The sequence below is a fragment of the Nycticebus coucang genome, chromosome 2, assembly GCF_027406575.1.
Source record: "Nycticebus coucang isolate mNycCou1 chromosome 2, mNycCou1.pri, whole genome shotgun sequence".
Taxonomy (NCBI): domain Eukaryota; kingdom Metazoa; phylum Chordata; class Mammalia; order Primates; family Lorisidae; genus Nycticebus; species Nycticebus coucang.
The window spans coordinates 9,787,042-9,813,225 of NC_069781.1; the positions used below are offsets into that span (position 1 = coordinate 9,787,042).

A 26,184-nucleotide genomic window follows, 5' to 3' on the forward strand; every position below is an offset into this window, starting at 1 on the left:
TCGGCCACCCCAGTCCATAATTTGGGGATCCCAGTTGTTAACTTGACTGTCTCCCCTCCAGCTTGGGAGGTCCTGTGACTGAAACATATTCTTCTGGTAGTGGTGACCCACCCATGCCCAGCCCCACAGGCAGGGTACCCAAAGTCCATGCTGGTCTCTGCGTCTTGATTCCGATAGTCTTTTGCAAACTGCAAACTACTATTTATTAGTTTTACCCTTTCTGAAATGCCCTGTCCCATAAACCGCCTGCTGGGTGGGACGCCCACATGCTGGACCTGAGGAATGCCTGCCTGGCACCGGGGCCCGGGTGCCTTTGGGCTAGAGCCCTCCCCTCCTCTCTCCTTCCTACAGTTATTGTGCAAGACAGGCCAGCACACCTTCTGGGACAGGTCGGATCAAGGCCAGGGAACTTCCTGAGTGCAGAGGACAGCAGGCAGGACTGGGGCTAGGGGAGCGCTTCAGGGAGCAAGGGGCGGGAAGAGCCAGCCCGAACGCCGAATTCCGGCACGTCGGCCTAGGCTTCCTCTACCATTCCCGCACGCCATCCCTGGAGTGATTCTCTTTCCGCGCAGGAAGGGCAGGAGAAGGGACGGGGTGTCACCAAAGCAGCAGCCCCCCAAGGCACATCCAGTTCTTTCAGATGCACCCACCAGCCCCCTCTCTTTCTTCACTTCGGTGGGGGTCGAGTGCGCTCTCTGCGCGTCTCTACTCAGTCTCCCTTTCGGAGACCTCTTTGTCTGCGTCTCCCGGGCGGTCCCAGCGTCCCCAGCCCCGGTGCCCCGCCCGGCCGGGGCCGAGAAGGGGGCCGGGCTCTTCCAGGGGCGGGGCCGATCGGGGCGGGGCCTGGCGGGGCTGGCGGGGCTGGCGGGGCTGCCGGGCGGGAGCGGGAGGCTGTGGCCGCGGGCGGGAGGGACGCGGCGGGGCCGGAGCGGAGCCGGAGCTGAGCGGGAGCGGCGGCCGCAGCCAGGGATTGCGGAGCGGCGGGAACAGGGTGCGTCGGGCTCCATGGCGCCAGCGGCGTCTGCCTGAACAGTACCGGCAGCAGCGGGCGGCGGCCAGATCCGGCCCGGACTCTTCCTTGCCATGGGGGACGTGCTGTCCACGCACCTGGACGACGCCCGTCGCCAGCACATAGCAGGTGAGGATCTCGCCGCACCACGCTCGCCCTGCGTCCCGCTGGGACCGCTGGGCCACGCCCCCACCGAGACCCGCCGTCCGCGCCTGGGCGGGGGTCTCGGGAGAGGGGCCAGGGCGGAGCGCGAGCTGTGGGGACCGTGCCCCGCGCGCGAGCTTGTTCTCTCCGAGTTTGGGCGCCCCTGCCCTCCGGCTTCTGAGCTGCACCTTCCGCTTCTTGAGAGGAGTCGGGAACCCTTCCCTACTGGAATACTTTAGGAGCGTGGTCTTGTCGGATCCTCCAACCCGCTGCCCCTGATGGAGTGAGGTCGGGGAGTCTGTCCCCGACCCTTGGCTATCCCAGCCCAGTAACTTTCCAAGCCCACCTTGTACCCTCTTTGGAATCTCCTCCCCACAGACAGCACGTCCTGACCTTCCTCCCTAGATGTCTCGGCCCCCAGCTGTCCTGGCCCAGCCCTGGGACACGTGGCTGAGGTTTCCAGGGAACTGGCTTATCGGGGCCCAGGGCTGATCCTTGGGAGTGGGGCTAGGGATAAGATGGGGTGCACTGAAGGATGTGGGGTTCCATGTCCTTTGGCTCGGACTCAGCAGGCTGCCCCCTACTGGCAGCGGGGCAGCCAGGGGGTTGGTCACTGCCAGAGTGGGACCCTGGCCCGGCCAGTTCCCAGCTTCCTTCAGTCAACCCTGCTTGCCCCTTGTCACTGTCCAGTGGCCACTTCTCTGAAGGGCAGCTGCCCCCAAGGCTCCTGGGGAAGTACAGTGGCTGTGGCAGGGTTCTGGGTTCTTTCCCCCCGTACCCCCCAAGCCTGGAGAATGGGGAGATAGGAGGAGAAACTCAGCTCTGGCTCATGCCTCTGGCTGGCCAGGCTGCCCTGGGTGGAAACCTAGCATTTGTTTCTCAGGGGTTTGATCCTGGACAAGTCTCTTAATATTCTGCCACCTCAGATTTCTCCTCTTTGAAACAGGGTCAATGTTTTTTTCCTTATTATGAGTGGTTGAGAGACTTCAGTGAACTAGTTCATGTAGTTTGCTTGACACAGGGCCTGGCATAGGGGAGCTGGTTCAGATGGGCTCCAAGGCAGCATGGAGAGAGGAGACTCTTCCTTCTGGGCACTTTTGCTTCTCCCTGTCCAGTGGGCCCAGAGCACCATGTCAGCCTACTCAAACTTGATGTCCTGTAGCATTTCAGCAGCTATACTTTCCACACTTCCTTGAGAGCAGCAACCCCTGAGAGCAGTGACCAGGTATCCCTGAACTCCCTGTCTCCAGGGCCCCACCCTTGCTGGCATGGAGAAGGTATGGGGAAGTCCTGTGGAGTGACACTGTGGACCTTGGCTAGAGGTGGCCAGGCCTGGGGAGATGTGGAGACGAATCAGACCCTCTCTAGCCTCCGACCAGCCACGGGGGTTAAGTCCTGGAAAGCCTCCTTGTAGGACAAGGCCTGGACTCTGGGAGGAGGAAGGGCCAGGGCGGAGTCTTCCTGTCCCCTCCCTGTCATGGCAACCTCCTGGGGCTCTGGAACAGTCCCTCCATTCAGGACCTGCTGTTAGGCCCCTCACTGGCCTGGGTGTGGGTGGGGTACTCCGTGCCTTCAGTGGGATTTTTCCTCTCTTCACACCCAGCTCTGGCTCTCCTTGTCTTCCTGCCTCCTGGACTGAGAACTGCCAGCACCCCTTCCCCTGACCAATTATAGGGGAGGGGACTGAGACCACAAAGGTGAAGTATCCCCTCCTGATTTGTTTCATGGATGCCAGGCTGGGTGGAAGAGGGTTGTGCTCGCTCAGAGCCTCCTGGCCTCTCTCTTCTCAACACTTCAGTGCTATTAATAACTCTCTTCAGATGCCTCAAATTCCTAGTCCAGCCTCACCTGAGGGAGCTCCTGCCGGGTAAAGGTGGGAGGTTGGAAGGGGGAAGCCAGGGAGCCTCCCAGCACCCTCCAGAGGAAGGGAGCTGCTGAGAAATCTCCGTTGAAGGGAAACGAGGGTGTGCCTCTGCCACCTCCAGTGATCCATGTACTCTCCTCACTCCACCCAGGGAGCAGTGGGTACTTCCATAGCAGACAATTAAAATTCCAGACCTTCCCTTGCTACCTGGGGCCTGGTTCTCCCCAGCAGAAATGTCAGCGTTAGGAACACTCCTTCCCACAGTTCTCTGAACTCCCAGGCCTGTGACGGTTCTGAGTCCTGGCCCGCAGCTCTGTGCCTGCCCGGAGCAGGTGAGTAGGTGATTGCCAGAGCCTGCTTGCAAGTCCTGGCAAAGGTCAGGCGAGCTCCTGCCCACAGCACTGTTTTGCTGCCATGACACCTTTTATCCTGGGATTTCAAAGCCCCTGGCAAGTTGGGGCTTGTTCCCACACCAGCAGCCCTGTGGGCCAGTGGCAGGATGAGTCCCTCCCACTTAGAGGAGGCAGTAGGGTGGAGGAAAGAGATCTGAATCCTAATTCAGGAGGCCTGATTAACTTTGGGCAGGCCACTTCCTCTCTCCTCTGGGTCTCAGGTTCCATAGCTGTGAACCAGAGGGGATATTCCTCTTGGTGGCTAAAACCCCTTCCATCCCTGAGGACCTAATGATAACCATCTAACCCCTCACCCCCATCCCCATCTGCAGACTTGAGTAGCACGTTGCACTACTCACACAGCTGGGCCTCTTCACATTCCATCTTTGCTGACCTGGCCTTGGGCCAGCATGTTAATCTTAGTTTTCTTATCTGCAAAATGGGAATAATAATAGTACCTGCCCCACTGGGTGCTGAGGGGAGTATTTAATGAGATAACACAGGTCAGAGGCTCAGCCCAATGCCTGGGGCATAAGCAGTGTTCAGGGAACACTTGCTATTATTATTGAGATGGGCCGGGTGTTTGGAGTTGCAGCTGATGTTTGGTTGCTATTTCTTTGAGGTTTGTCCCGACCCTGGGATCTGGGTAGATTTTTGAGACTCCACCTGGTTTTCCAGTACCCTTGATTACGTGATCCTTTGTGTTGGCAAACTTGTGAGGTGGATGTGGGCTCCCTGGAGTGGGTCTGCAGGTAGTGATGGGGGACCCCTATGACAAATAGAAGGAACAAGGACTTGGCCAGGTGGCTGGGTCATACCTTCTACCTGGCCCAGAGGACAGAGCTTGGGCAGGACAAGAGAGTGGAGCCATCTGAGCCAAGTGAGGGCTCTGTGCATGTGGCCTCAGCCACACAAACCCAAGTGCAGCAGGTGAGGGGGAGTAGATGCCCCTCGCAGGAAACTTGGTATTGGCTAGGGTGGGGGTCCCCTTCTGTCCCTCAGACAACCTTGAGGGATTCAGGCATCGTGGGCGGTGGCTACCTCCCCAACATCCTGCTATAGGGTTTAAAGGGGGAAGTAGCCAGTGTCGTGCCCTTCCCTCTGCCCTGCTCTCCTTTTTGCTCGCTACTTTAAAAAAAAAAAAAAAAAAAAAAAAAAAGTATATATATAGCAGTTTCTCAACACCTATGAAAAGAAGGGTGAAAAAAAAAAGAATAAATAGCAGCTTTAAGACATTATTAACCTACCATACAATTCATCCATTTGAAGTTTAAAATTCAGTGGATTTTTTTTTTTTTTTTTTTGTAGAGACAGAGTCTCACTTTGTCACCCTTGATAGAGTGCTGTGGCATCACAGCTCACAGCAACCTCCAACTCCTGGGCTTAAGCGATTCTCTTGCCTCAGCCTCCCGAGTAGCTGGGAATTCAGTGGATTTTATTATATTTGCAGAGTTGTGCAACCTTAGAGCATTTTCATTACCCCGAAACAAGCCCTGTACCCATCAGTAGTCAACAGTCCCTCAGTCCGACACAACTCTAGGCAGGCACTGCTAACTTCATCTAATTGTGAAAGTAATGCATGCGCAAACAATTCAGGAGGGTAAAGTAAAATAATGAAAGCTCCCTCCATCCTTATCCTTTTAGCCCCACACCCCAGAATAAATCACTTAAGTTTCATGTGTCACAGTTTCCAAATGTACCTGTGTACATGCTCTATAGCTTTGTTTATAAAAAAAGATCCTATTGTATGTTTCTTTTTTTAATGGAATTTTTTTTTTTTTTTTTTTTTAAGAAACAGAGTCTCACTCTGTCACCCTTGGTAGAGTGCTATGGCATCACAGCTCACAGCAACCTCCAACTCCTGGGCTTAGGCGATTCTCTTGCCTCAGCCTCCCGAGTAGCTGGGACTACAGGCGCCTGCTACAACGCTGAGCTATTTTTTGTTGCAGTTTGGTCGGGGCCGGGTTTGAACCCGCCATCCTGGGTATATGGGGCTGGCGCCCTGCTCACTGAGCCATAGACACTGCCCAGATCCTATTGTGTGTTTCTGTGGTTTGATTTTCTTCACTTGGGCAATTGTGGACATCCTTCTCTGCCAGGATACCCAAGTCCACCTTGCCCTCCCCTCGGTGGTTCCTTCCTGTGCACGGACATTTGGGTCGTTTCCAGTGTTTTGCTAGTGTTCAGGGTGCCTCTCAAACCTCCTTGTACATTTCTTCCGTGAGGTTCCAATATCAGAGAGGCCTCAAAATAGAATTCCTGGGTAACATTTTGATGTATCGACACATAGCCTTTGACAAGGCAGCAAATATTTGATACCCTCCTGCCAAGAGGCACCTCAATCCTGAGAATTGTCATCTTTTTGGACAATGAGTAAAAGGGTATCTCGTTTATATATTGAGCAAAACAAACAATGCCTTTTTCCAAATTGGTTTGTAAAAATTCTACCTCTCCACATTTGGGAAGGGGACATAGGTAGCGGGAGTGAAAGGATGGAAGTGTTCTGCCTTCAGCCATCCCCAACCCAGTGAGTGCCTTCCTCATTGTCGTCCTGAGCTTTGCAGCGAGAGCAGGCTGGCCAGAAGCAGTGCCCAGGCAGCCACTGCCCTTAGCCAAGCTCTGGGTCAGCCCCTGGGGAAGGGGTGTGAATTACCTGGGGATTCTGTTGTCTCCTGTGTCAGGTCTTACATAACGTGCTTTCGTTGGCATTGTTGACCCTGCCCTCCTGTCCATCCAGCCTCCTGCAGTCCCCTCCAGTCTATTCCTTCCTTTTCACTGTGGCCTGAGTGCTGGCCTTGCCTGTTTGGAGCTGCCCCGGCCTATTCGGGGCTTCTAATCCTTCCCACATCGTGAAAGAGAACTTTCTAAATCCAAACTGGGCCACAGCCTGCCCTTTCTGCTTCCTGAGGAATGAGGTTGAAAGACAAGAACATGAACTACTCACTCGCCTTCCTGCCACAATGGCTTAATTCTTAGTAGTATTTCCCTTCTGTGTTGATTGTTACACATTGCTGGGACCATGGCTTAAGTTTGTGTCTACTTCTTTCCATAAATGATTTCTTTCTTTCTTTTTTTTTTTTTTTTGTTGCAGTTCGGCCAGGGCCGGGTTTGAACCCACCACCCTCGGTGTATGGGGCCGGCGCCCTGCTCACTGAGCCACAGGCACTGCCCCCCCCCACTTTTTTTTTTGAGACAGAGTCTCACTCTATCACCCTGGGTAGAGAGTCATAGTGTTACAACTTACAGCAACCTCAAACTCTTGGGCTCAAGTGAGCCTTTTGCTCCAGCCCCCCAAATAGCTGGGGACTACAGGTGCCTGCCACAACACCCAGCTACAATACCTTCGCTTCCCAGAGGGCTAGGATTATAGGTGTGAGCCACTGCCTGGCCTCTAAATGATTTCTAATAAACATCTCTCCCCGGTCATTAAAACCTCCATGGAAGTATTCCCAAAGGCCATGTCTTGGACAGAGGACAGAGGGACATTTTCTTAGCCTTTCCCCTAAAGCTGGATGTTGAGCTATTTTGCACACGTTGGTTATGGGGGGCAGACTGAGCCAGGGCATGTTTCTTCTCCAGCCTTGGTCACGTCCCTGCTGAAGAGAGCCTAACTTCCTAGGCTGACTTTGCCCCTACTCTGCTTCCAGCAACCTTGGCATTTTGAGAGAAGGCCCTTCCTGACATTTCTGAGCATCCTTCCAGGAGGGCTTGAAAGGGCTGAGTTAGAGCTGGGGATGGGGACTGGTGGCCCTGGCCTCTGGGTTTGTGGCCACATAGTCTAGCAGCTTCCTAGCCTGTGGGAATGGTTGATGGAGGAGGAAAGGGCTAATGATAATCTAAAGATTAGCCACAGTTTAACTGAGCACTTACTATGTGCCAGGCCTTCCTTTGCCTGTATTATCCTTATCAGGTCAAAGCCTTAGCTCTGTTTTTTCATTTGAGACAGAGTGTTACTTTGTCACCCTCAGTAGAGTGCTGTGGCATCATAGCTCACAGCAACCTCAAACTCTTGGGCTCAAGCAATTCTCTTGCCTCAGCCTCCTGGGTAGCTGGGACTACAGGCACCCACCACAACACCCAGCTATTTTTAGAGACGGAGTCTTGCTCTTGCTCAGGCTGGTCTTGAACATGTGAGCTCAGGCAATCCACCCACTTCGGCCTCCCAGAGTGCTAGGATTAGAGGCATGAGCTACCGCACCCAGCCCCAAAACCTTAGATCTTAAAAACATATTCCTGGTACCCAGATTGGGCAGGGGGACAAAGTGAAAAAGGCCCCCAGGGGAGGTGGTCAGATGACTGGGGAGAAAGAGGCAGGAGGAGGAGCCGAGTGGGAACACAGGGGCGTGTGTCAGAGGCCCCAGCTATCCCACTGGCATTACTCAGTCTGAGACTCACAGTCCTATTCTCCTGTTCCCCCCCCTCCTCCTGAGTGGGCAGAGCTCATGACTCACTTCACCCTGGGTCTCCTGTAAGCATCCTCCTGCGGTCTCAGAAATTCCTGAGCTGCTTTTTCCTTCCCCTGCCCCACCCCCACCCACTCTCTGTCTGAGGAAGAAGGGTTTTCTGTAGACTGCTGGGCAGAGTTTTAAGGAAGGAGTAGAGCAGATGCCTAGGTTTAAAACCCTCGAGGGTGGAGCAAAGCCATGCCCCTCTCTTGGTAGATCTTAGGGCCTGAGTCATATCATAGAAGGCTCAAGCTTCCGATCTCACAGATTTTAAAACTGGAAGAACAGGGTGTATCTGCCCCTTGAGGGTACCAGTTACACCCCTTTGTTTTTTTTGTTTTGTTTTGTTTTCTTGAGATGTGCTAGCTCTGGCCCAGGCAGGTGAAGGGACCTGCCTGGTGACTCAGTGGATGGTAAGTCTAAAGAAACAGGGAGAGGGGCGGTACCTGTGGCTCAAGGAGTAGGGTGCTGGTCTCATATACCAAGGGTGGCAGGTTTAAACCTGGCCCCGGCCAAAAACTGCAAAAAGAAAGAAAGAAAGAAACAGGGAGCTGGGTGGTTTCGGGACAGGGCTTTGCCAGAGTCCTGGCTCTGCCACTAAAGAGACTGGTGTTTTGGGACAAGACCAGCTCTGAGTCCTGGTAGCCTCTGTAAGAGAGGATGATACTGGGCTTCTCAGGCTGTGAGGGTCTAGTGTGACAGCCCCTGGAAGGTGCAGCACAGGATTGGGAGATGGTAAGGATGGTGAGAATGCGTGAGTGGTGGCTGTTAGGATTGTTACTTTATTATTTATTTATTGATTGATTTTTGAGACAGAGTCTCACTTTGTCACCCTAGATAGTGTGCCGTGGCATCACATCTCACAGCAACCTCAAACTCCTGAGCTTATGATGCGATTCTCTTGCCTCAGCCTCCCACGTAGCTGGGACTATAGGCACCCCCCCACAATGCCTGGCTATTTTTAGAGATGAGGTCTTGCTCTGGCTCAGGCTGGTCTCAAACTCGTGAGTTCAGGTGATCCACCCAGAGCGCTGGGATTATAGACACGAGCCACCATGCCTGGCAGGATTGTTACTTTCGTGAGCAAACATGATACCCCAGGAGATGTGCCAGGTCTGTGTTGTATCCTCATGCACCCCCAGCAGCCCCTGTCATGTGCCCCTGCTAAGGGACATGGCTCTATGGCCCTGGACACCTGCAGTATTCAGCAGGTACTTGGGAGTGTGGGGAGAGGGAGAAAGCCAGTCAGTCATTCAACAGCATCATCCTTTCTGCCTGACACTTGGCAGGGCACAGAGGATATAGGGGTGAAAAGGTAGATGGGAACATGTGCTCCCCCTTGCCTGGCCATGTCTTCAGAGCTAGACTTGTAAGTCTCAAGCCTGATCCCATTGACCGTTACTGTGTGACTCTGGACCAATGGCCATGCCTTTCATTTGTGACTTCAAAACTAGTATCTGCTCTTGGGAATTCTCTGCCACTGAAAATCCTTTCCTAGGGGTCTCCAGGTACTTTCCAAAGGCAGGGCTAGCTGGGCTACTATGTAGAGATCAGATGTGCATTCCTAGGAGGTCCTCCAGGGGCATGATGAGATCTGGTCCCAGACACACTCAGCCCTTCTTTCTTTCATTATTTGAACTAGGCATTGTACTAAGCCCCAGGGACACCCACTGATGCACACACTGATCTGTGTTGCCTGCCTTTGTGGTGCTTCTGGCCAGCTACTCCTCAGGGCAGGGACGCTCTTAGAGGGGAAGACCTTCTGCAGGAAGGTATAAGTGGGAGTTGGCCTAATGGGTGAGGGTGGGCTGGCCTGCTTCAATGGAGATAGGTGACATGGAGGGAGGCACAGGGGCTGGCCTTAGAGAGGAAGCATCCTGGGAAGGTCTTTGAGGCATTTTCTACTGTGGGTGAGGCTTAGTGAGGGACCTCAGTGGGGCTGAGGATTCAGTGACGGTGACATGCAGGGTTAGGGTGATCTGATGTCCATCACTCTTGGCTCTCCAGGGCTGATGGCCTCTGTAGGTGGTTTTTCCAAAGCTGGCCTTCAGGCAGTGGTCTCGCAGCCTCTGATGATGGGCGACTCATTCTCTTCCTGCGTAGCCCCAAACGTGAGACCCTCCTTTCCTTCTGAGGGCAGGGGAGCAAGAGGGCTGGAATCCGAAGACCTGGTTTTGAGAGCCTGTCCCAACTGCCTGGTCATTTGGTGGATGCCTGCCCCTCTTGGGTGCTCAGCTTTTTCCTCTGTAAAGTGAGCGTAACAGTAGCCCAGTTGTTGTTAGAGGTCAGCGAGACTGTGAGGGTCGAGCTGTTAGTGTCTGAGATGTCATTAGCAGTTACTGTTTCATACAGTCCATGTAGGACATTGGCCAAAGGAATTCCTCTTCTCTGGGGGGATCAACAGTGCAGGGCATGGGCCAGGGTGCTGGGTGGAGGGTCCACATGCAGGATGGGGGCTTCTGGGCATCCAGAAGGACAGAGGAAGAAAGAATTGCAGGTTGCCACATGTGACTCCTACCTTCCCACCCACCCACCCATCTGTGGCCAAGTAGCTGTCCGTCCTCCCTATGCCCCAGCCAAGCAGAGCTCTTTATGTCCAACTGAGTTTGTATAGCTAGTACTTTCTGGAAGAGGAGTCCCTTGGTAGGAAATTTACCAGTCCTCTCATGCTCCACCTGCCTTTAATCCACTCCACCTGCCAGGAGTCATTTGTGGGTGCAGAAGGATAGTACCCCAGGGCTGGTGCTGGAAACCCTTTGTGGGGTACAGAATTAGAGGCAGGCGCTCTGGGATGGGTGCCAGGTGACCCTGGGCAAGTCCTTCCTCTTTGTGCCTATCTGTGCCTCCCCCTTGTTTTGCCTTCAGTGCAATGGGCACTAGGACTCCAGCTTTGAGCTCTTGGAAGCCTAAGGGCTAGGGCTGCAGGGAAGGCAGAGCAGATACAACAACTAGCTATTGCAGGAGGCAATTTTGCTGTTGAAGGAAGAGTTTACTTGGAAAGCCATCTTGTGCCGAGCCTGAGCTGGGAACTGGGGATGAAGCCATGACATGAGCCCTGATCTCAGGGAACTCATGCCAGCCAAGAAGTTTTGTCAAGCTGGATGCTCTGTGGTTTGTGTTACAAAGACAATGGATCTTTATGTTTCCCAAAGTGCATGTTGGTTTAAACACTCAGTCAGCCCAACTCAAGAGGCAGTGCGTCTGGGTGGCAGTAGGCTTCTGTCAGTGAAAGCTGTGTGGCCTCGGGCATATTACTATCCTTCTCAGAGCCTCAGCTGTCAGTAAAATGAGGCCTGTGGTCCCTGCCTGGGGGGTGGGTGAGATTCTGGGAAAGGCGCTGCATAGTTTCCGGCTGTGCCAGGGGCTTGGTAAATGGCAATTGCATTTTAGCTGAGTTCTTAGAGGAGGTAGCTTGTCAGGGATTTAAGGGGTGATCTAGACAGCCAGGGAAGGAGGGGTGTGATAATTGCACTCCTGTTTTATTTTTTGTTCTTTTTTTTGGTTTGTCTTTTGAGAGCAGTATGCCTTGGGAAATGGAGGAGAGAAAAGAGAGTACAGCTGAAGCTTTGGGGAGTCCAGGCCCTGCTGGGCTGTGGGAGCCCTGTCCCCCAAGCCCTGCTTTGAGTTTAGAGGTGCTGAGGGTCAGTGTCTGCTTTTCTTTTTCAGGTCTGGACCCTTCCTCCTCCTAGTCAGGGAGGACCATTTGAAACTAATTAACCAGCCCCCCTGTACCTTTCCATTATGAGTAAAGGAGGCTCAGAGAGGCCGCAGAACTCAGGTGGTGCCCCCGAGCCCCTGACCCCGCCCAGTTCTTATCCCGGGCCTCCAGACTGCCCCAGACAGCGAAGACGTGGTCAGGGCAGGAATGGTTGGGCTGGGCGGGACTGCAGAGGTTATAATTTTGAGACTGGAGTAAACAAACAAGCCTCTAGGAGAGAAACAGGCCCTGTGTTGGCCTCACAGATGGGCCTGTGTCTGAGGAGACAGCCCAGGCCTGTCCACACGCAGACACTGCAGTGCTGTGTCTGATTAAAACAGCCAAAGCCATATTCCCCTCCCCCACTCCCATATTTCAGGCTGCCAGGAAAAGGGGAGGGGGAGGGGCTGCCTTTCCTTCCTGGGAGTGGGCGACCCCGGAGGGCTGACCCCTAGGACACAAAGCCCCCCAGGCCCAGCTCAGGACAGTCACAGCTCACTGTGTGACTTTGGTCAAGGGGCATCTTCTCTCCAGGCCTCAGTTCCCCCATCTCTAAAGTGGGGTGATCCTGTCTCTCAAGGAGGATGGCAAGGATGGGATGATTTGAGCCAAGTGGTTGAATACAGCAGGCCCTTTCTCTCACCCTGACCTCAGGCCAACTGGGATCTCAGAGACTCTCATTTTGTCTCGGCCAGAGGCAGGGGCCCCATTCTGTGCAGGGTTACTTTCTCAGTGACCTGAGAGTCAGCTTGGTCCTGGGGTGCCAAACCTCCAATGGGGGGGCAGGCGTAGAGGGCTGCCCAGCTGGGCCTTCCTGCCAGACTGGGGCACAATGGAGAGGAGCTGTTTCCAGTGCCTGCCCTGGGGGCTGGGGGCTGGCCTGGCCTGGAGAGGAGGCCCCCTACCCCCATGGGGCCCAGCTAAGCCCACTCCCCCTACCCCTCTTCCTGCAGTCCCCTATGTGGATGGGAGGTTGGTCTAACCTTGGACCTGCTCAGACCTATGTGGTCTTGGCTGACTCCTGTCTCTACTCTGGGCCTCAGTTTCCTCCATGGTTCAATGGAGGGGCCAGATGAGAACCTCTGGTAATAGGGTGGACTTCCTAATTAACATGTGTCACCCTTCTCAGACCCTTCTAGCCTCTTCTGTATCCTTAGGGTCAAATTCCAGACCTTGAAAGGCCCCCTGGGACTCAGACCCACCCAGCAGCCAGCAGCACTGTTCCTTGGGCCCACCAGGCTAGCTCAGCCCCACTCTGGACTCCTGCCCCTTGACCCACCTCCAGCCCCATTCCTAGCCCTTCTTACCTGGCTGGGATTCTAATTCTCACCTGTGCTGTGAGCACCACACGATCCCCTGAGGTAGATAGTGTGGTCTTGGGTGCAGCGTGGTCTTGCAGATCAGAGCTTGCTGCTGGGCAAGTGCACCTAGGACAGTTACTGTGACTCTTCCTGCCTTATTTTCCTTAGCTATAAAGTGGGAGCCAATGTGTGAGCCGCCCGTGGCTCAGTGAGTAGGGTGCCAGCCCTGTATACCAAGGGTGTCAGGTTCGAACCCAGCCCTGGCCAAACTGCAACAACAACAACAAAAACAAAAATAGCTGGGTGTTTTGACAGGTGCCTGTAGTCCCAGCAACTCGGGAGGCTGAGGCAAGAGAATCGCCTAAACCCAAGAGCTGGAGGTTGCTGTGAGCTGTGACACTACGGCAGTCTACTGAGGGCGACAAAGTGAGACTATCTCTAAAAACAAAATAAAAAATAATAAAAAAAAAATTTACCAGTATGAATCATTTTAATCCCCTAGCAGGCAACGAGTGAATAAATGCCATTGCCAGTCATAGAGTAGTACCCGGCATCTAGATGAAGGGCTTGGGGGGTGCAGAATGTGTATGTGTGGGGTGGGTTGTTACCGAGGGGTGGGACAGATGCAGGAGGCTGGTGACGTCCCCTCTACCCTAGTGGAAGGAGTGGTGTGGGGTGTTCCCCTTCCCTCCCTCCTTTCTCCCCACATCTGAGACTCACAGGCACCAAGCGAGGGTGCCCTGCTTCCTTTGTCCGTAGCTTCCTTCCGCCTGTGTGTCCCCTCAGTGGGACTCACTGGCTTTAAGCCCTTTGTTCTTGCCCTTGAACCCTGAGGGCGAGGCCTGGAGAGGCCTGTATAAGAGATTTGTTCTTGGATAGGCTGACTCTCCCTCTTGGTTCCCTCTGGGTTCCTGGTCTGTTCCCGGCAGTTCTGTAGTTCTGAGTGTGACGAGCGGGGGGTGGCACACTTGGTCCTGATCCTGGTGTCCCTGCTAACTTGCTGAGCGTCAGGAATGGAGCACACATCAGCTGAGGGCCCACCACGTGCTTGGCACTGAGCTGGCTCTGCCCCTACAGCGGAATGAAGCTTGCCCAGGCCCTTCCGTGTAGAGCTCATGGCTTGGCAGGAGACATCACTAATTAAATCATTATCAGAGAGCAAATTGCTATGAAGAGATGACCATTCTTCCTACAGAGCTTGCACATTTCCTATGAGATCTTCCTGGCAAAGCCTGTCATTTGCTCTCTAGTCACAGAAGAGGAAACAAGGCCCACTGAGCGGGTGGGAAAGTGGGCTCAGGTCTGGGCAAGTCCCTCCGCACATGGTGTCTCAGCTCTTTGTCGCCTGTCGCAGGGGACTGCCTTGGCCTCCCAGGTCCCTACTGGTCCCACACAGGGCTCAAGGCAGTGGACTGTCTTCTGGATTTTAGCCTTGGGACTGCATAGTTGCATTTATAGCCCTGACATCTTTTGCTTGTACATCCCTAGATAGAGATATGGGGTCTAGATGCTGCTGTGACTAAAGCATTGGGGTCTTCTAAAGTCTTGGCAGGAGATGGCCACCCAGGAGGGTGGTGGTTCCCTCCCCACTCCCTCTGCTGTTACATGTGGCAGCAGACAGGTTGCCCGAAGCCCTGGGTGAAACATACTGGGGCACTCCATACCCCAAATCTACCCCATGGCTAGTAACTCATGACTAGTAACAAAACGGTTGCCTTATAGCATCATAGCGAAGTGTGTCAGTAAGTGTTGTTCAGTGGCATAATGTATAGCCAGTAAAAGTGAAGATGTCTGGTTTTTATGCCTGAAAGTGTGTACATCTTCATAGACAGAGAAAAAAATGTGAAAGGAAATTCACCAAAATGTAAATAGAGATTGGGTGGTAGAATAATGGATTATCTAAATGTTTTCTTAATTCTCTCTTGATTTTTTTTTTTTTTTTTTTGTGGTTTTTGGCCGGGGCTGGGTTTGAACCCGCCACCTCCGGCATATGGGACCGGCGCCCTACTCCTTGAGCCACAGGCGCCGCCCCTCTCTTGATTTTTTTTTTTTTTTTTTGTAGAGACAGAGTCTCACTTTATGGCCCTCGGTAGAGTGCCATGGCCTCACACAGCTCACAGCAACCTCCAACTCCTGGGCTTAAGCGATTCTCTTGCCTCAGCCTCCCAAGTAGCTGGGACTACAGGCGCCCGCCACAACGCCCGGCTATTTTTTGGTTGCAGTTTGGCCGGGGCTGGGTCTGTACCCGCCACCCTCGGTATATGGGGCTGGTGCCTTACCGACTGAGCCACAGGCGCCGCCCTCTCTTGATTTTTTTTAAAGTGAATGTATTAAATCAAAAAGAATAGCCTTATTGTCTTGGCGCCCGTGGCACAGTGGTTAGGGCACCAGCCACATACACCAGGTATGGCAGGTTTGAACCTGGCCTGGGCCTGCTAAACAATGACAACAGGAGGCACCTGTGGCTCAGTGAGTAGGACTCCGGCCCCATATACCGAGGGTGACAGGTTTGAATCCAGCCCTGGCCAAACTGCAACAAAAAATAGCGGGGTGTGTGGCAGGCACCTGTACTTGGGAGGCTGACACAAGACAACCACTTAAGCCCAAGAGTTTGAGGTTGCTGTGAGCTGTGACACCATGGCACTCTACCGAGGGTGACATAATAAGACTCTGTCTCGGAAAAAAAAAAGAATAGCCTCATTATGTATGTGTATATATATATATATTTTTTTTTTTTTTTTTGAGTGAGACTCTGTCTCTAAAAAGAAAAAACAGAATAGCCTTATTATATATGGCTATGTATGTGTGTGTATATATATGTGTATATATATATATTTTTTTTTTTTTTTTTTTTTTTTGAGACAGAGTTTCACTTTGTCTCCCTGGGTAGAGTGCCATGGTATCATAGCTCAAAACAACCTCAAACTTTTGGGCTCAAGCATTCCTTTTGCCTCACCCTCCCGAGTAGCTGGGATTACAGGCGCCTGCCACAACACCCAACTACTTTTTAGAGATGAGGTCTCACTCTTGCTCAGGCTGGTCTCAAACTCATGAGCTCAAGTGATCCATCAGCTTGGCCTCCCGGAGTGCTTACAGGCACGAGCCACTGTGCCTGGCCCCAATATATGTATTTTTAGAGACAAGGACTTGCTCTGTTTCTTGGGCTGGATTGCAATGGTGTGATTATAGCTCACTGTAACTTCAAATTCCTGGGCTCAAGTGATCTTCCTGTCTCAGCCTCCCAAGTAGCTGGGACTACAGGTGGGCCTGGCTAAAGTTTTTTTTTTTTTTTTTAGAGATAAGATCTTGCTATTTTGCCCAGGCCAGTCTCAAATTCCTAGCCTTAAGCAATCCTTTTGCCTTGGCCTCCCAAAGTACTGGGATTACAGATGTGAGCCACTATACCTGGCCCAGAATAACTTTACTGACTGTAATTTGTGGAACAGTTTAATTTTTTTGTCTGACTCCAGAATCCGAGCTACCCTGGCCTGTTGAGAACCCCAAGGAGAGTATAAGCAACAGGCAACCTCCAGAGAGAAGAGGAGGAGAAGGAAGATTCTGGAAGGGGGACATTTGAGGTGAATCTCAAAGGACAGGATGGATTTTAGCTACCAGAGTTGGGGTACAGGCAAGTACAGGAGTAGCCTGGCTCAGACAGCTGCCTGTGGAGGGGAGCTGAGTACAGCCCCGGGTGCAGACAAAGGGATTAGGGAGTGGGGCGCCCTGTCTCATGATCACTCTTAACTAGACTTAAATATTTTATTTTATTCATTAAGACAGAGTCTTACTTTGTTGCCCTTGATAGAGCGCTGTGGCCTCATAGCTCACAGCAACCTTAAACTCTTGGGCTCAAGTGATTCTCTTGCCTCAGTTTTTCATTTTTAGTAGAGACGGGGTCGGGGGAGTCTCACTCTTGCTCAGGCTGGTCTCGAACTCATGAGCTCAAGCATTCCACCTGCCTTGGCCTCCCAGAGTACTAGGATTACAGGCGTAAGTTACCATGCCCAGGCTAGAGTGGTGTGGTACCAGCCTAGGTCACAGCAACTTCAAACTCCTGGCTCAAGCGATCCTCCTGCTTCAGCCTCCCAAGTAGCTGGGACCACAGGTGTGTGCTACCGTACCCAGGTGATTTTTCTATTTTTAGTAGAGACAGGGTCTCGATCTTGCTCAGGCTAGTAATCAAATTCCTGAGCTGAAGGGATCCTCCTGCCTCAGCCTACCAGAGTACCAGGGTCGCAGTGTGAGCCACTGCACCCAGCCCTTAGCTGTACTTTAGAAAGAGGAGTTTACCTCTGTAACTATGGGTCACACAGGCAACAAGCATGTATTAGGCCTTTTACTCTGTTGCCTGCTTTGAGGCACCTGTGGATGTGGACAGACGGGATTGTGGTTCAGGCCAGAGATGGAGACTAATTTCATAAATACCGAGTCTCTCTCTGTGTCTGGTGTTGACAGCTGGGTGGGGCATCAAGATAGTGAGAGCAGGTAAGTTCCTGTCCAACTGGGAGAGTCTATGACCCATTGGCCCTCTAGCCCTTGAGTGACCCTGCTCACTATTCTGCTTAGTGTCAGGCTGTGTATTAGGACCGAAGGTGCCATGTGGGAACGTGGCCATGGTCCTTGTCCTCCTGAGGATGCCCATCTGGGGAAGACACACCCAGCATGAGCACCAGTGGAGGTGGGGGCCCCAAGTGAGGGTCTTTGGGAGCCAGAGGTAGCACCAGCCCAGACTTGGAGAGTCATTGAAGGCCTATTAAGGGGAGGGGACCTCTCAGGTGAGACATAAAGGATGAAGGTGGGGAAAGGTCCAAAGTGGAGAGAGCTCAGGCATTGGGGGAACTAAAACTTCCCAGAAATTTGTGCCATGGTTCTTGTTGGTCATAGCAATGGCATGCCCATGTGCACGACACTTGGGTGATTATTTTCCAAAGTGCCATTACATCTGTCCCTTTTGGGGACAAGTGTAGTTGGCTTCTCTTTTTTTTTTTGAGACAGAGTCTCACTTTGTCACCCTCGGTAGAGTGCGGTGGCGTCATAGCTCACAGCAACCTCCAGCTCTTGGGCTTAAGTGATTCTCTTGCCACAGCCTCCTAAGTAGCTGGGACTAAAGGTACCCACACAACGCCCAGCTATTTTTTGTTGCAGTTTGGCTGGGGCCAGGTTTGAACCTGCCACCCTCCCATTTATGGGGCCAGTGCCCTACTCACTGAGCCACAGGTACTGCTCCGGCTTCTCTTCTAATGGGGACGCAGAGGCAGAGTGATGTATCTGCCCCAGGTGAATGGCTGCAGACTCAGGCCTTCCTGCCTGCACCAGCCCAGGGGCTGTAGTGCAGGATCTGCTCAGCTCCGATTTCCCAGGCCCTTTGCAGGTGCCGTATCAGTTGACAGGTTCTTAGCAGGAAGAGGAAACTGAGGATCTGAGATTAGGTGACAGCCTGGTTTTTGTGATGGGGTGGTGACCTTTCCTGCTGCTGGTGTATGACCTTGGGCTGGGCTGGCCTGGCCAGCTCTAGACCCTGCTCAGCGCCACTTGTGTAGGAATAGCCCTCCTTGTTGGGCTGTACTGGGGTTGGAGAGAGCCCTCAGTTAACATTGCCCCTAGGGCTAGGAAGGGTCTGTCCCCAAGTTCCTCTTTTGTACTCTTTTTTTTAGTCTGTGGCCCAGGCTTGAGTGCAGTGGCACCATCATAGCTCACTGCACCTTGAACTCCTGAGCTTAATGGATCCCTCCAGCTCAGTCTCCCAAGTAGCTGGGACTACAGGTGTGCACGACCATGCCGGGGAGACTGAATTGAGGCTCTCTGGTATAATCTCACACTGGACAAATGCTTGCATGCTAAGTGCTATGCTAGGTGTTGGGAATATGTCATGAACTAGACAGACAGTGTCCCTGACCTATGGGAGAAATGGACCATTGAACAATGAATTATTAAAGCAAAGTTTAGTTAATGACTGTTAGGGGGTTCTGACCTGAGTGGGGGTCTGAGGATGGTCACTGACAGTGCCTTTTGACAACCTAGGCTGACAGATGGAACTCAGGGTCACTTTGGTCAAGGCTGACAGGTGGGCTTCCGTGGGCCTGCCAATGCGTTGTGAAGAGATGTTGTCTTATGTCCTAGTCGAAGGATGTCAGGGCCTTGAGGGTGTCCAGCCCCTTCACTGGACAGATGAAGAGGCAGAGGGCCAAGAAGGTTGAGCAGAGTCTCCCAGGAAGCACCAACAGGGGCCCTGCAGGCACCTGGAACAGGGAGTGGGAGGCTGGAGACCCAAGGGTGGGGCAGGGCCTGTGCTCCCTGCTGGCCGAGCTCAGAGGGGCAGGCCAAAGTAGTCTTGTTATTTGAATAAGCTTCTCCTCTAGGTCTGTGTAAAGTGTCTCCATGCCCAGGGGCCCTGGCATCCCAGCCTGGGATTGGGTTTCCTCTGGCTCAGCTGCCAGCTCACAGTGAGTTTTCACCTTGGCTCATTCTGTCCCCTTCTCTTTCTCCCCGGCTCCGAGAAGGCAGGACCCCTGCCCCACCTCCCCCACTGCTGGGAAGGCCCTGGGAGCAGAAGTCACGGGCATCATTGTGCATGCATTGTGTGATGTGAATGTGTGTGAGAGGGTGTGTGTGTGTGTTGGGTGAGCAGGGAGGAGTCGGGGCTCCCAAGGCAGCCTGGGAAGAAGCGCGTCCTGAAGAGGATGTTGGCATTCGAGGGCGCTTGGCTAGTGAGACATGAGGGCTTTGTGGGTTTGTGTCTGTGTGTAGCCCTTTTCCACTGGGGTTGAGCCACAGCAGCTGGCATGTAGCAGGTAGGAGTTCCTATTGGAGGAGCACCTGGCATTTGTTGGGCTCTCAGTGCTTCTCACACATCTTCTTGAGTTCTCACAACAACGGGGAGTCCTTGACCACCCAGCCTCTGCTCACCTCCAGGGATGGGGAGCTCCCTACCTCCTAGGGTCACTGGCCCCATGCTGGGCACCTGAGACAGGTGGGCAACAGATGCCCCTGTTGGGGTGTTGTCTTCTCAGGGTGACTTGAGAATAGGCTTCAGCTTGACCAGGGCAGGGCTGTGGCTGGGCTTCCCCAGAATCTGCTTTCCTGGGGAATTATCAAACCCTATGGTTTGGGGAGAGGAGCTGCGTCCTCCCTCCTTTCCCTTAGCAGCTCCTACCTAGTCCCCACCCCTTACAGATTTATTCATCACGTACTAAGCAAGTCTGAATTTTATTTTTATTTTTTTAGAGACAGAGTCTCACTTTATCGTCTTTGGTTGAGTGTCATGGTATCACAGCTTCTAGCAACCTCCAACTCCTGGGCTTAGGCAATTCTCTTGCCTCAGCCTCCTGAGTAGCTGGGACTATAGGCGCCCGCCGCGATGCCCAGCAATTTTTTTTGTTGTTGTTGTTGCAGTTTGGCCGGGGCTGGGTTTGAACCCGACACCCTTGGTATATGGGGCCGGCGCCCTACTCACTGAGCCACAGGTGCTGCCCACAAGTCTGAATTTTAATGTTGAGACCCTACAAGTATTTTCATCAGCATCAATATGGATGACTTAATGCAATACGATGGGAAAAAAGGAGAAAAGTATAGATACAAGATACCAAGAGAGCCCTGGTGGAGGTCAAGGCTGGGGGCCAGTGAAGCACCTTCCTGTCCACTGCCTCCCTGTGGCCTCTACCTCATGAAACTGCCTGTGGGAAGCCGAGCCCCGGACAGGCAAGGGGCTTGTCCAGAGCTACTCCAAAGTTGGTTACAGAGCTGAACAAGGACTTTGTGCCCTTAGTTTTCCCAGCTGGAGCTGTATTTGGTGATGATGAACCAGCATCCCTGGTGACTGCTATGGCAGGTGAGAAAGAGGAGGGCAGATGGAAGCTTCCACGCTACATCAGCCGCCAGGCAGACCAGCTGTGGTCTGTCTGCCAAGGTTCGCAGTGCGTGGTTTGTTTAGGTGTTTGCCCTCAGAAGTCTCCGTTGATGTTTTTCTCCACTTCCCCTTTCTGATTAATTAACCTCCAAGGGATGAGGGCCCAAAGGAATTGGACCCTAAGTGTGTCCCCTTCCCATCCTTGACTGGCCTGCTGAAGAACCAGGGAGCTGCTATTCTGGTTGCCCCTGGCTGGTCCCCATTTCATGGCAGGAAACAGATCGCTGAAAACTGCCACTGCCACTGTCCACCCTGCCACCAGCACTCGGAGGTGGAACTCCTTTCAGCTGTGCAGTCATTGTCCTTGATGATATAGGCCCCCGTTTGCTCAGGGCCTGTGGGTTTACTCATTTGGTTGAATCCTCATGACAACCAAAGTGGGTACTGCTGTCACTCCCATTTTACAGCTGAGGAAACTGAGGTTCAGAGAGAATCAGGCCATATCCTCAAAGTCCCACAGCCAGTGAGGGATGCAGTAAGGATTTGAACTGAGATCTGATATTGGAAACTTGACACTGAGCTGATCTGTGAAGTGCCCTTCTTGGTGTGAGAGGTACTGGGAAATACTTGCAGAATGGACAAATGCTTTTGTGCACTCTGGATCTTTGCATTTCTCCTTGGCACCCTCTCCCTTCCTAGCTTCCTGGTCACCTAGCAGGGACTCCTCCTGTCTCTGCTGCTACCTCCCTCTGGGAGTATCCTGTGACCCTGCAGGCTGGGTCAGAGGGGACGAGAGTCGGGCTTCAGTGACCTCCTGTGCTTTCCCAGTCAGGGCACTTAGCCACTGTGGTTTTTTGTTGACAGTCTCCTTCATTAGACCTTGATGGGAGGTGCTGGGTTTGTTAAGTCCCCTTGATGGCAGGGGCTGGGGTTGTCTTGCTCTCTCCTGGGTACTTACCCAGTGCCCTGGCTTGCTGAATGAATGAATGCTTTCTCAGCCCACACAATGAAGTCTCCAGGAGCTTTGCCTGACCATGGCTATGCCACCATCTGCCATTTTGGCCTGTCCTGGGATGACTAATGGGGGACATGGGTTCCAGGCTGGGTCCTGTCCTCCGTCTTGCCTATTAGTGGCAGCAACCTGGTGGATGCTGGCTCTCAGGCTGGTCATGGAAAGGGGAAGGGGTCAGCCAGGAAGGTCCAGGTCCAGGCTGGACACTGAGGGGGAAGTTGGCGGTGGGTCCTCAGATAGGCCCAGGGCAGGCCGGTGGTGGACACCTCCCAGTGCGAGTCCACCGACCCGGCCCCCGCTGCCCCATCAGAGCCTCAGGCTGTGGACTTGAGATGAGGGGGATGTGCCCTGGAGACAGGGCATGGTGATGACAGCAGCCGAGGTTGTGAAGGCTCGGTCTCCAGTGAGGGTGGTAAGGATGACTGGAGAGGAAAAGGAGGCAAGAGATGTCACTGAGAGAAAATCAACAGGAATGGTGACTAGGTGTGGGGGGAATGGAGGGGAGTGTTTGCTGAATTCCTGTCATTAACTGCCACTGTCAGGGGTGGCCTTGGCCAGGGCAGGGGGTGGTGCTGGACAGCAGCTGATTACACCCCGGAGTGTGGGCCCTGCCCTGGGTGATGATGCTGCTTGGCACCCCCTCTGCACCCTCCCCAGCGTGGGTTGGTGTGCCCAGGGAGCAGGGATGCTGGGCCCGGGCTCCCAGAACAAGCCGCTGACTGTAGGCTGTGGGCTCAGGCTGCTGCCAGGATGGCAGAGCCGCCCCAGAGATGAGAGGGCTTTTGTTTCTCTCTGTTTGTGTCCAGATGGGAATCAACTTGCTCCTACTAAGGCGCCTTGAGGTGTAAAGGAAAGGGTGGCCCCGGGTGGGAGGCCCTTTAGTCTGCCCTTTTTGAGGGGGACATTTCTTTGGGTGCCCCCCCTCTCCCCCAGGCCCTCCTGCCTAAGAGCTCACCCTTCTCTCCTGACCTGGTGTGGCTTAGCCCTGGTTAAATATTTACTAACTGAAAGGTTTTAAAGGCTGCTTTATAAGAAATCCTGGCTGGCTCCTGGCTCCCCTGCCTCGCCCCAACCTGCCTTTTTGAAGAGGACATCCAGCCAGCCCAGGGCCAGGCCCAGGCCCCCAGTGGCCTCCTGGGTGACCAGTGTGGTGTCTGAAGCTAGAGGACCTTCCACCAGAGGCCGTTCATGCAGCATTTGTTTGTAGATCAGCTGTGGTGGGGGGCCTGTGTGGGGAGGTACATCATAAACGTGGGGTGAGGTCAGGAAACTGGGGAGGCCGGGATTGTCTGGGGGGTAGAGTCCCAAAGAGGTGGCCTGAAGAGGTGGCGTTTGAACTTGGAGTGGGTGTGGCTGGGAGAGCATTCCAGATCCTCATGGAGACCAGAGGCCAGATTTCCTCCTGGGTGTGAAAGTCCCTCTGACTTCTGTCTCTCCAAGTGGGTTTCAGGGGACCTGGGCCACTCTGACTTCTGTCTCTCCAAGCGGGTTTCAGGGGACCTGGGCCACTCTGACTTCTGTCTCTCTAAGTTTCAGGGGACCTGGGCCACTAATAGGTCGATGGGATCCTGGGCAGCTTCTCCCTATTTCCCTAGCCTCAGTTTCCTCACTTGCTCAAAGGAAAGCTTGGATATGATCTTAGAGGTCCCTTCCCAGGTCCAGTGACTTATCAGCGAATGTGACTGGTCAGTTAATGAGGGAACTTGCCATAGTCCGAACCAAAGGTCAGGATAATAGCCATGTGCCTTTAGAGGGAACACTCAACACTTTGTTGTTAACAGCAAAAGCCAACATTTCCTGAGGGCCCCCACTTCCCTGCAGCCAGCATGGTGGGTAGGGCAGGGGACTATGACATTACACTCATTTTACAGATGAGGAAACTGAGGACCTGGGGGCTGTTCTGAGTTCAAGCTTTGCTTCTTCCTTTGAGCTTGGCCCCAGAAGATATCTGCATCTGTGAGAAACCCGCTTTCACCCTCCAAGGTCAGTGCTGTGCTAGGTGCTAGGGTGCAGACATGAACAAGGTGTTGCTGTGACCCAGGGAGCTGCCCCCGAGTGAGGAGTGGCCTGGCAGAGAGTCAGCAAAGGCTTCAGAGCTCTTTCTCCCTCTGGCACAGTTCCAGGTGCTGGAATAGAGCAGTGAACAAAAGCTGACTTGGGTTCACATCTCAGTTTTGCTTTGACCCAAGTGATGTTGGACAATCACTTAACCTCTCTTAGCCTCAGATTCCTCATCCATAATATGAGTTTAACAGTTTGTCTCAATGAGTTAAATGAAATAATGTTGAAAATAATTGTTAACATATCCTGGATCTGCCTCTGTGCCTGGCACCGGGCTGTTATGTACATTAGCTCATGTTGCAATTATTATTATAATTATATGCAAATGGAGGATTGCAGAGCACTGTGATGGAGGAGGGGGTGTGAGTAGGATCTTGAATGTAAGCTAAGATTTCAGAACTATGGAGATGGGAGGAGGGTGTTCCAGTTGGAGGGCATAGCATAGGTGACAGTGTGGAGGTAGGAAATGTCAGGGTAGTGAGATGGGAGGGAAATGGGATTGACATCACGTATTGTGGATTTGTTTCAGTGTAACATGCACCCCAGGCTGCCTTGTGCCAGGCTGGCGGTGATAGGCAAGTTCGTGGTCTCCTGGGGCCATTGGAGCCCAGCAAGATCCTTTACAAAAGTGCTTCACATGCTCTTCTGGATGTTTCCGTGGCCCTTGAAGCCAAGGTCCAGCCAGCCTTGCTCAAACTCCAGCTTGGAGTCCTGCTACTCTGCTTGACAGCTGGCTGACCTTGGCCAAGTCCCTGGACTTTATAGCCTCTGATTCCTCTATGGGGTGTGATTCTTGTACCATCTCCTGCTCTTGTCAGGCCTCAATGACAACTGCTTAAATCTCTGGGGTACACGACCCACGCAGAGAGCATTGGGTGTCCCCAGCCATCCTGGGGCCTTACTAGCCATGCGACTGGAAGTAGGTTCATTTTCTGCTCCTTGCCTTTGCTTCTTGCCCGTCCTTGGGGTGGTGAGGGGCCCTTCAGTTCCTAGTGCAGAGATGGCACGTACAGAGTCGGGCCTTGGCATGCTGTGTGCGGCTGTCTTTATGGAAGAGGTTTCTTCTTGTTAACAACTGGCCTCAGGGTTGGTGTGATCCAGCAGAGTGCTTTCAGGGCACTCGAGGCCGGCAGGGAGGGAGACCTCATGGGGCTCTGCCTCCCCAAGGAAGGACAGTGTTGAGTACATTCCCTCATCCCTGGGACCCCGCCAAGGCCCTGGGTTGGGCACAAACCTCCTTTCTGTGGTGAGGAGTCTTGGAGTATGTGTGGCTGCTTTAGTGCTCAATGGGGCAGGGGCTCCCTGCTGGGGGCAGCTCTGGTTTGAGGTCACTGCCTCTGGCCCATTGCTCTGGGCATCCTACCCTTTTCTGCTGCATGCAAGGGCCTGTCCCAGGAGCAGTGGTTACTGCCTGGGGGGTGCCAGTTAAGGAGTAGACCTTTACCCACCAGGTGATCATGGGAACTTGGTGTGTGTGGGGAAGACATGGAGGACTGGGCTGGGCAGAGGAGGGAGTGTTCTGGGCCTAGGAGTAGCCTGTGTAAGACCCCAGGCAGCTCGGGGTCCTGGGGGAACACTAGAGGGTCCACTTTTAACTCAAAGGCAGGTTTCTGGGCAGGGGAGGTTCAGACTGTTCCCCTCTGGGTCCATGTGTGGGGAGCAACTGAGGGAGCCAGGATGGAGGGGCAGCACTTTGGGGGCTGTGGCAGGCATGAGATGGGAGTCAGTAGGGGTGGGCAGTCACTGGGTGTGCAGAGCTGGACTGGCCTCTGGGCTGGCCCCTGGTCAGTGAGGGAGCCCCCCCACATGGCCTTGTGCTGGGGAGCAGACTGTGGCCAGGGTGGGAATCCAATAGGCTCTGTTGCTCTCAGGCCCATAAGTGGGGTCCCAGAGCAGCCAGCCCTCCTTCTGGGGTGGTGCACAGAGTGACCCTGGATCAGCTCCTCTCTGGTGCTGTCCTCCTTCTGGACCAGAAGGGACCGGATGGGGGACACTCAAAGTCCTGCCTCCCCTTGGCCATCGCTTTGCCAGTCTCCCTCTCCTGTTGCCTTTTGCAGCCTGTCATTACCCCTCCTCCTGGCTTCCCACCTGATTACAGGTCCTGAGCAGGAGTTGTGTGTCAGCCTTTCTGGTGGAGGCCACCCACAGGCTGTGCTGCGAGAAGGCGCTGTCCCCAAGGCTGGCAGTCTGGGGGGTCAGCGTGAGATGGATTTGCCCTAACTCTGGTTCCCTGTTAGACTCAGAGTGGTCTGGGTTTATGTCATTTATGAGCTGTGTGTCCCTGGAGAAGTCACTTAACCTCTCTGAGCCTCAGTGTCCTCTGTATGAAATAGAGTGTAAACATGTAGTTCCATGCTGGGCACGAAGAGATGATGAACAAATGGCTACTGCTGCCATGTGTTACTAGTGACGA

At 53.5% G+C, this 26,184-nt stretch overlaps 1 protein-coding gene across 1 annotated transcript in view; it reads left to right on the forward strand.

Annotated features, from left to right (window-relative positions):
• The first annotated feature begins 863 nt into the window (after positions 1 to 863).
• Positions 864 to 26,184, forward strand: part of NIBAN2 (niban apoptosis regulator 2) — a 56,249-nt gene continuing 30,928 nt past the window's right edge. Inside the window, exon 1 of the mRNA XM_053563363.1 lies at positions 864 to 1,138. Within this exon, the coding sequence (XP_053419338.1) occupies positions 1,084 to 1,138 (55 nt within the window). The 5' untranslated portion in view covers positions 864 to 1,083. The remainder of the gene's footprint in view (positions 1,139 to 26,184) is intronic.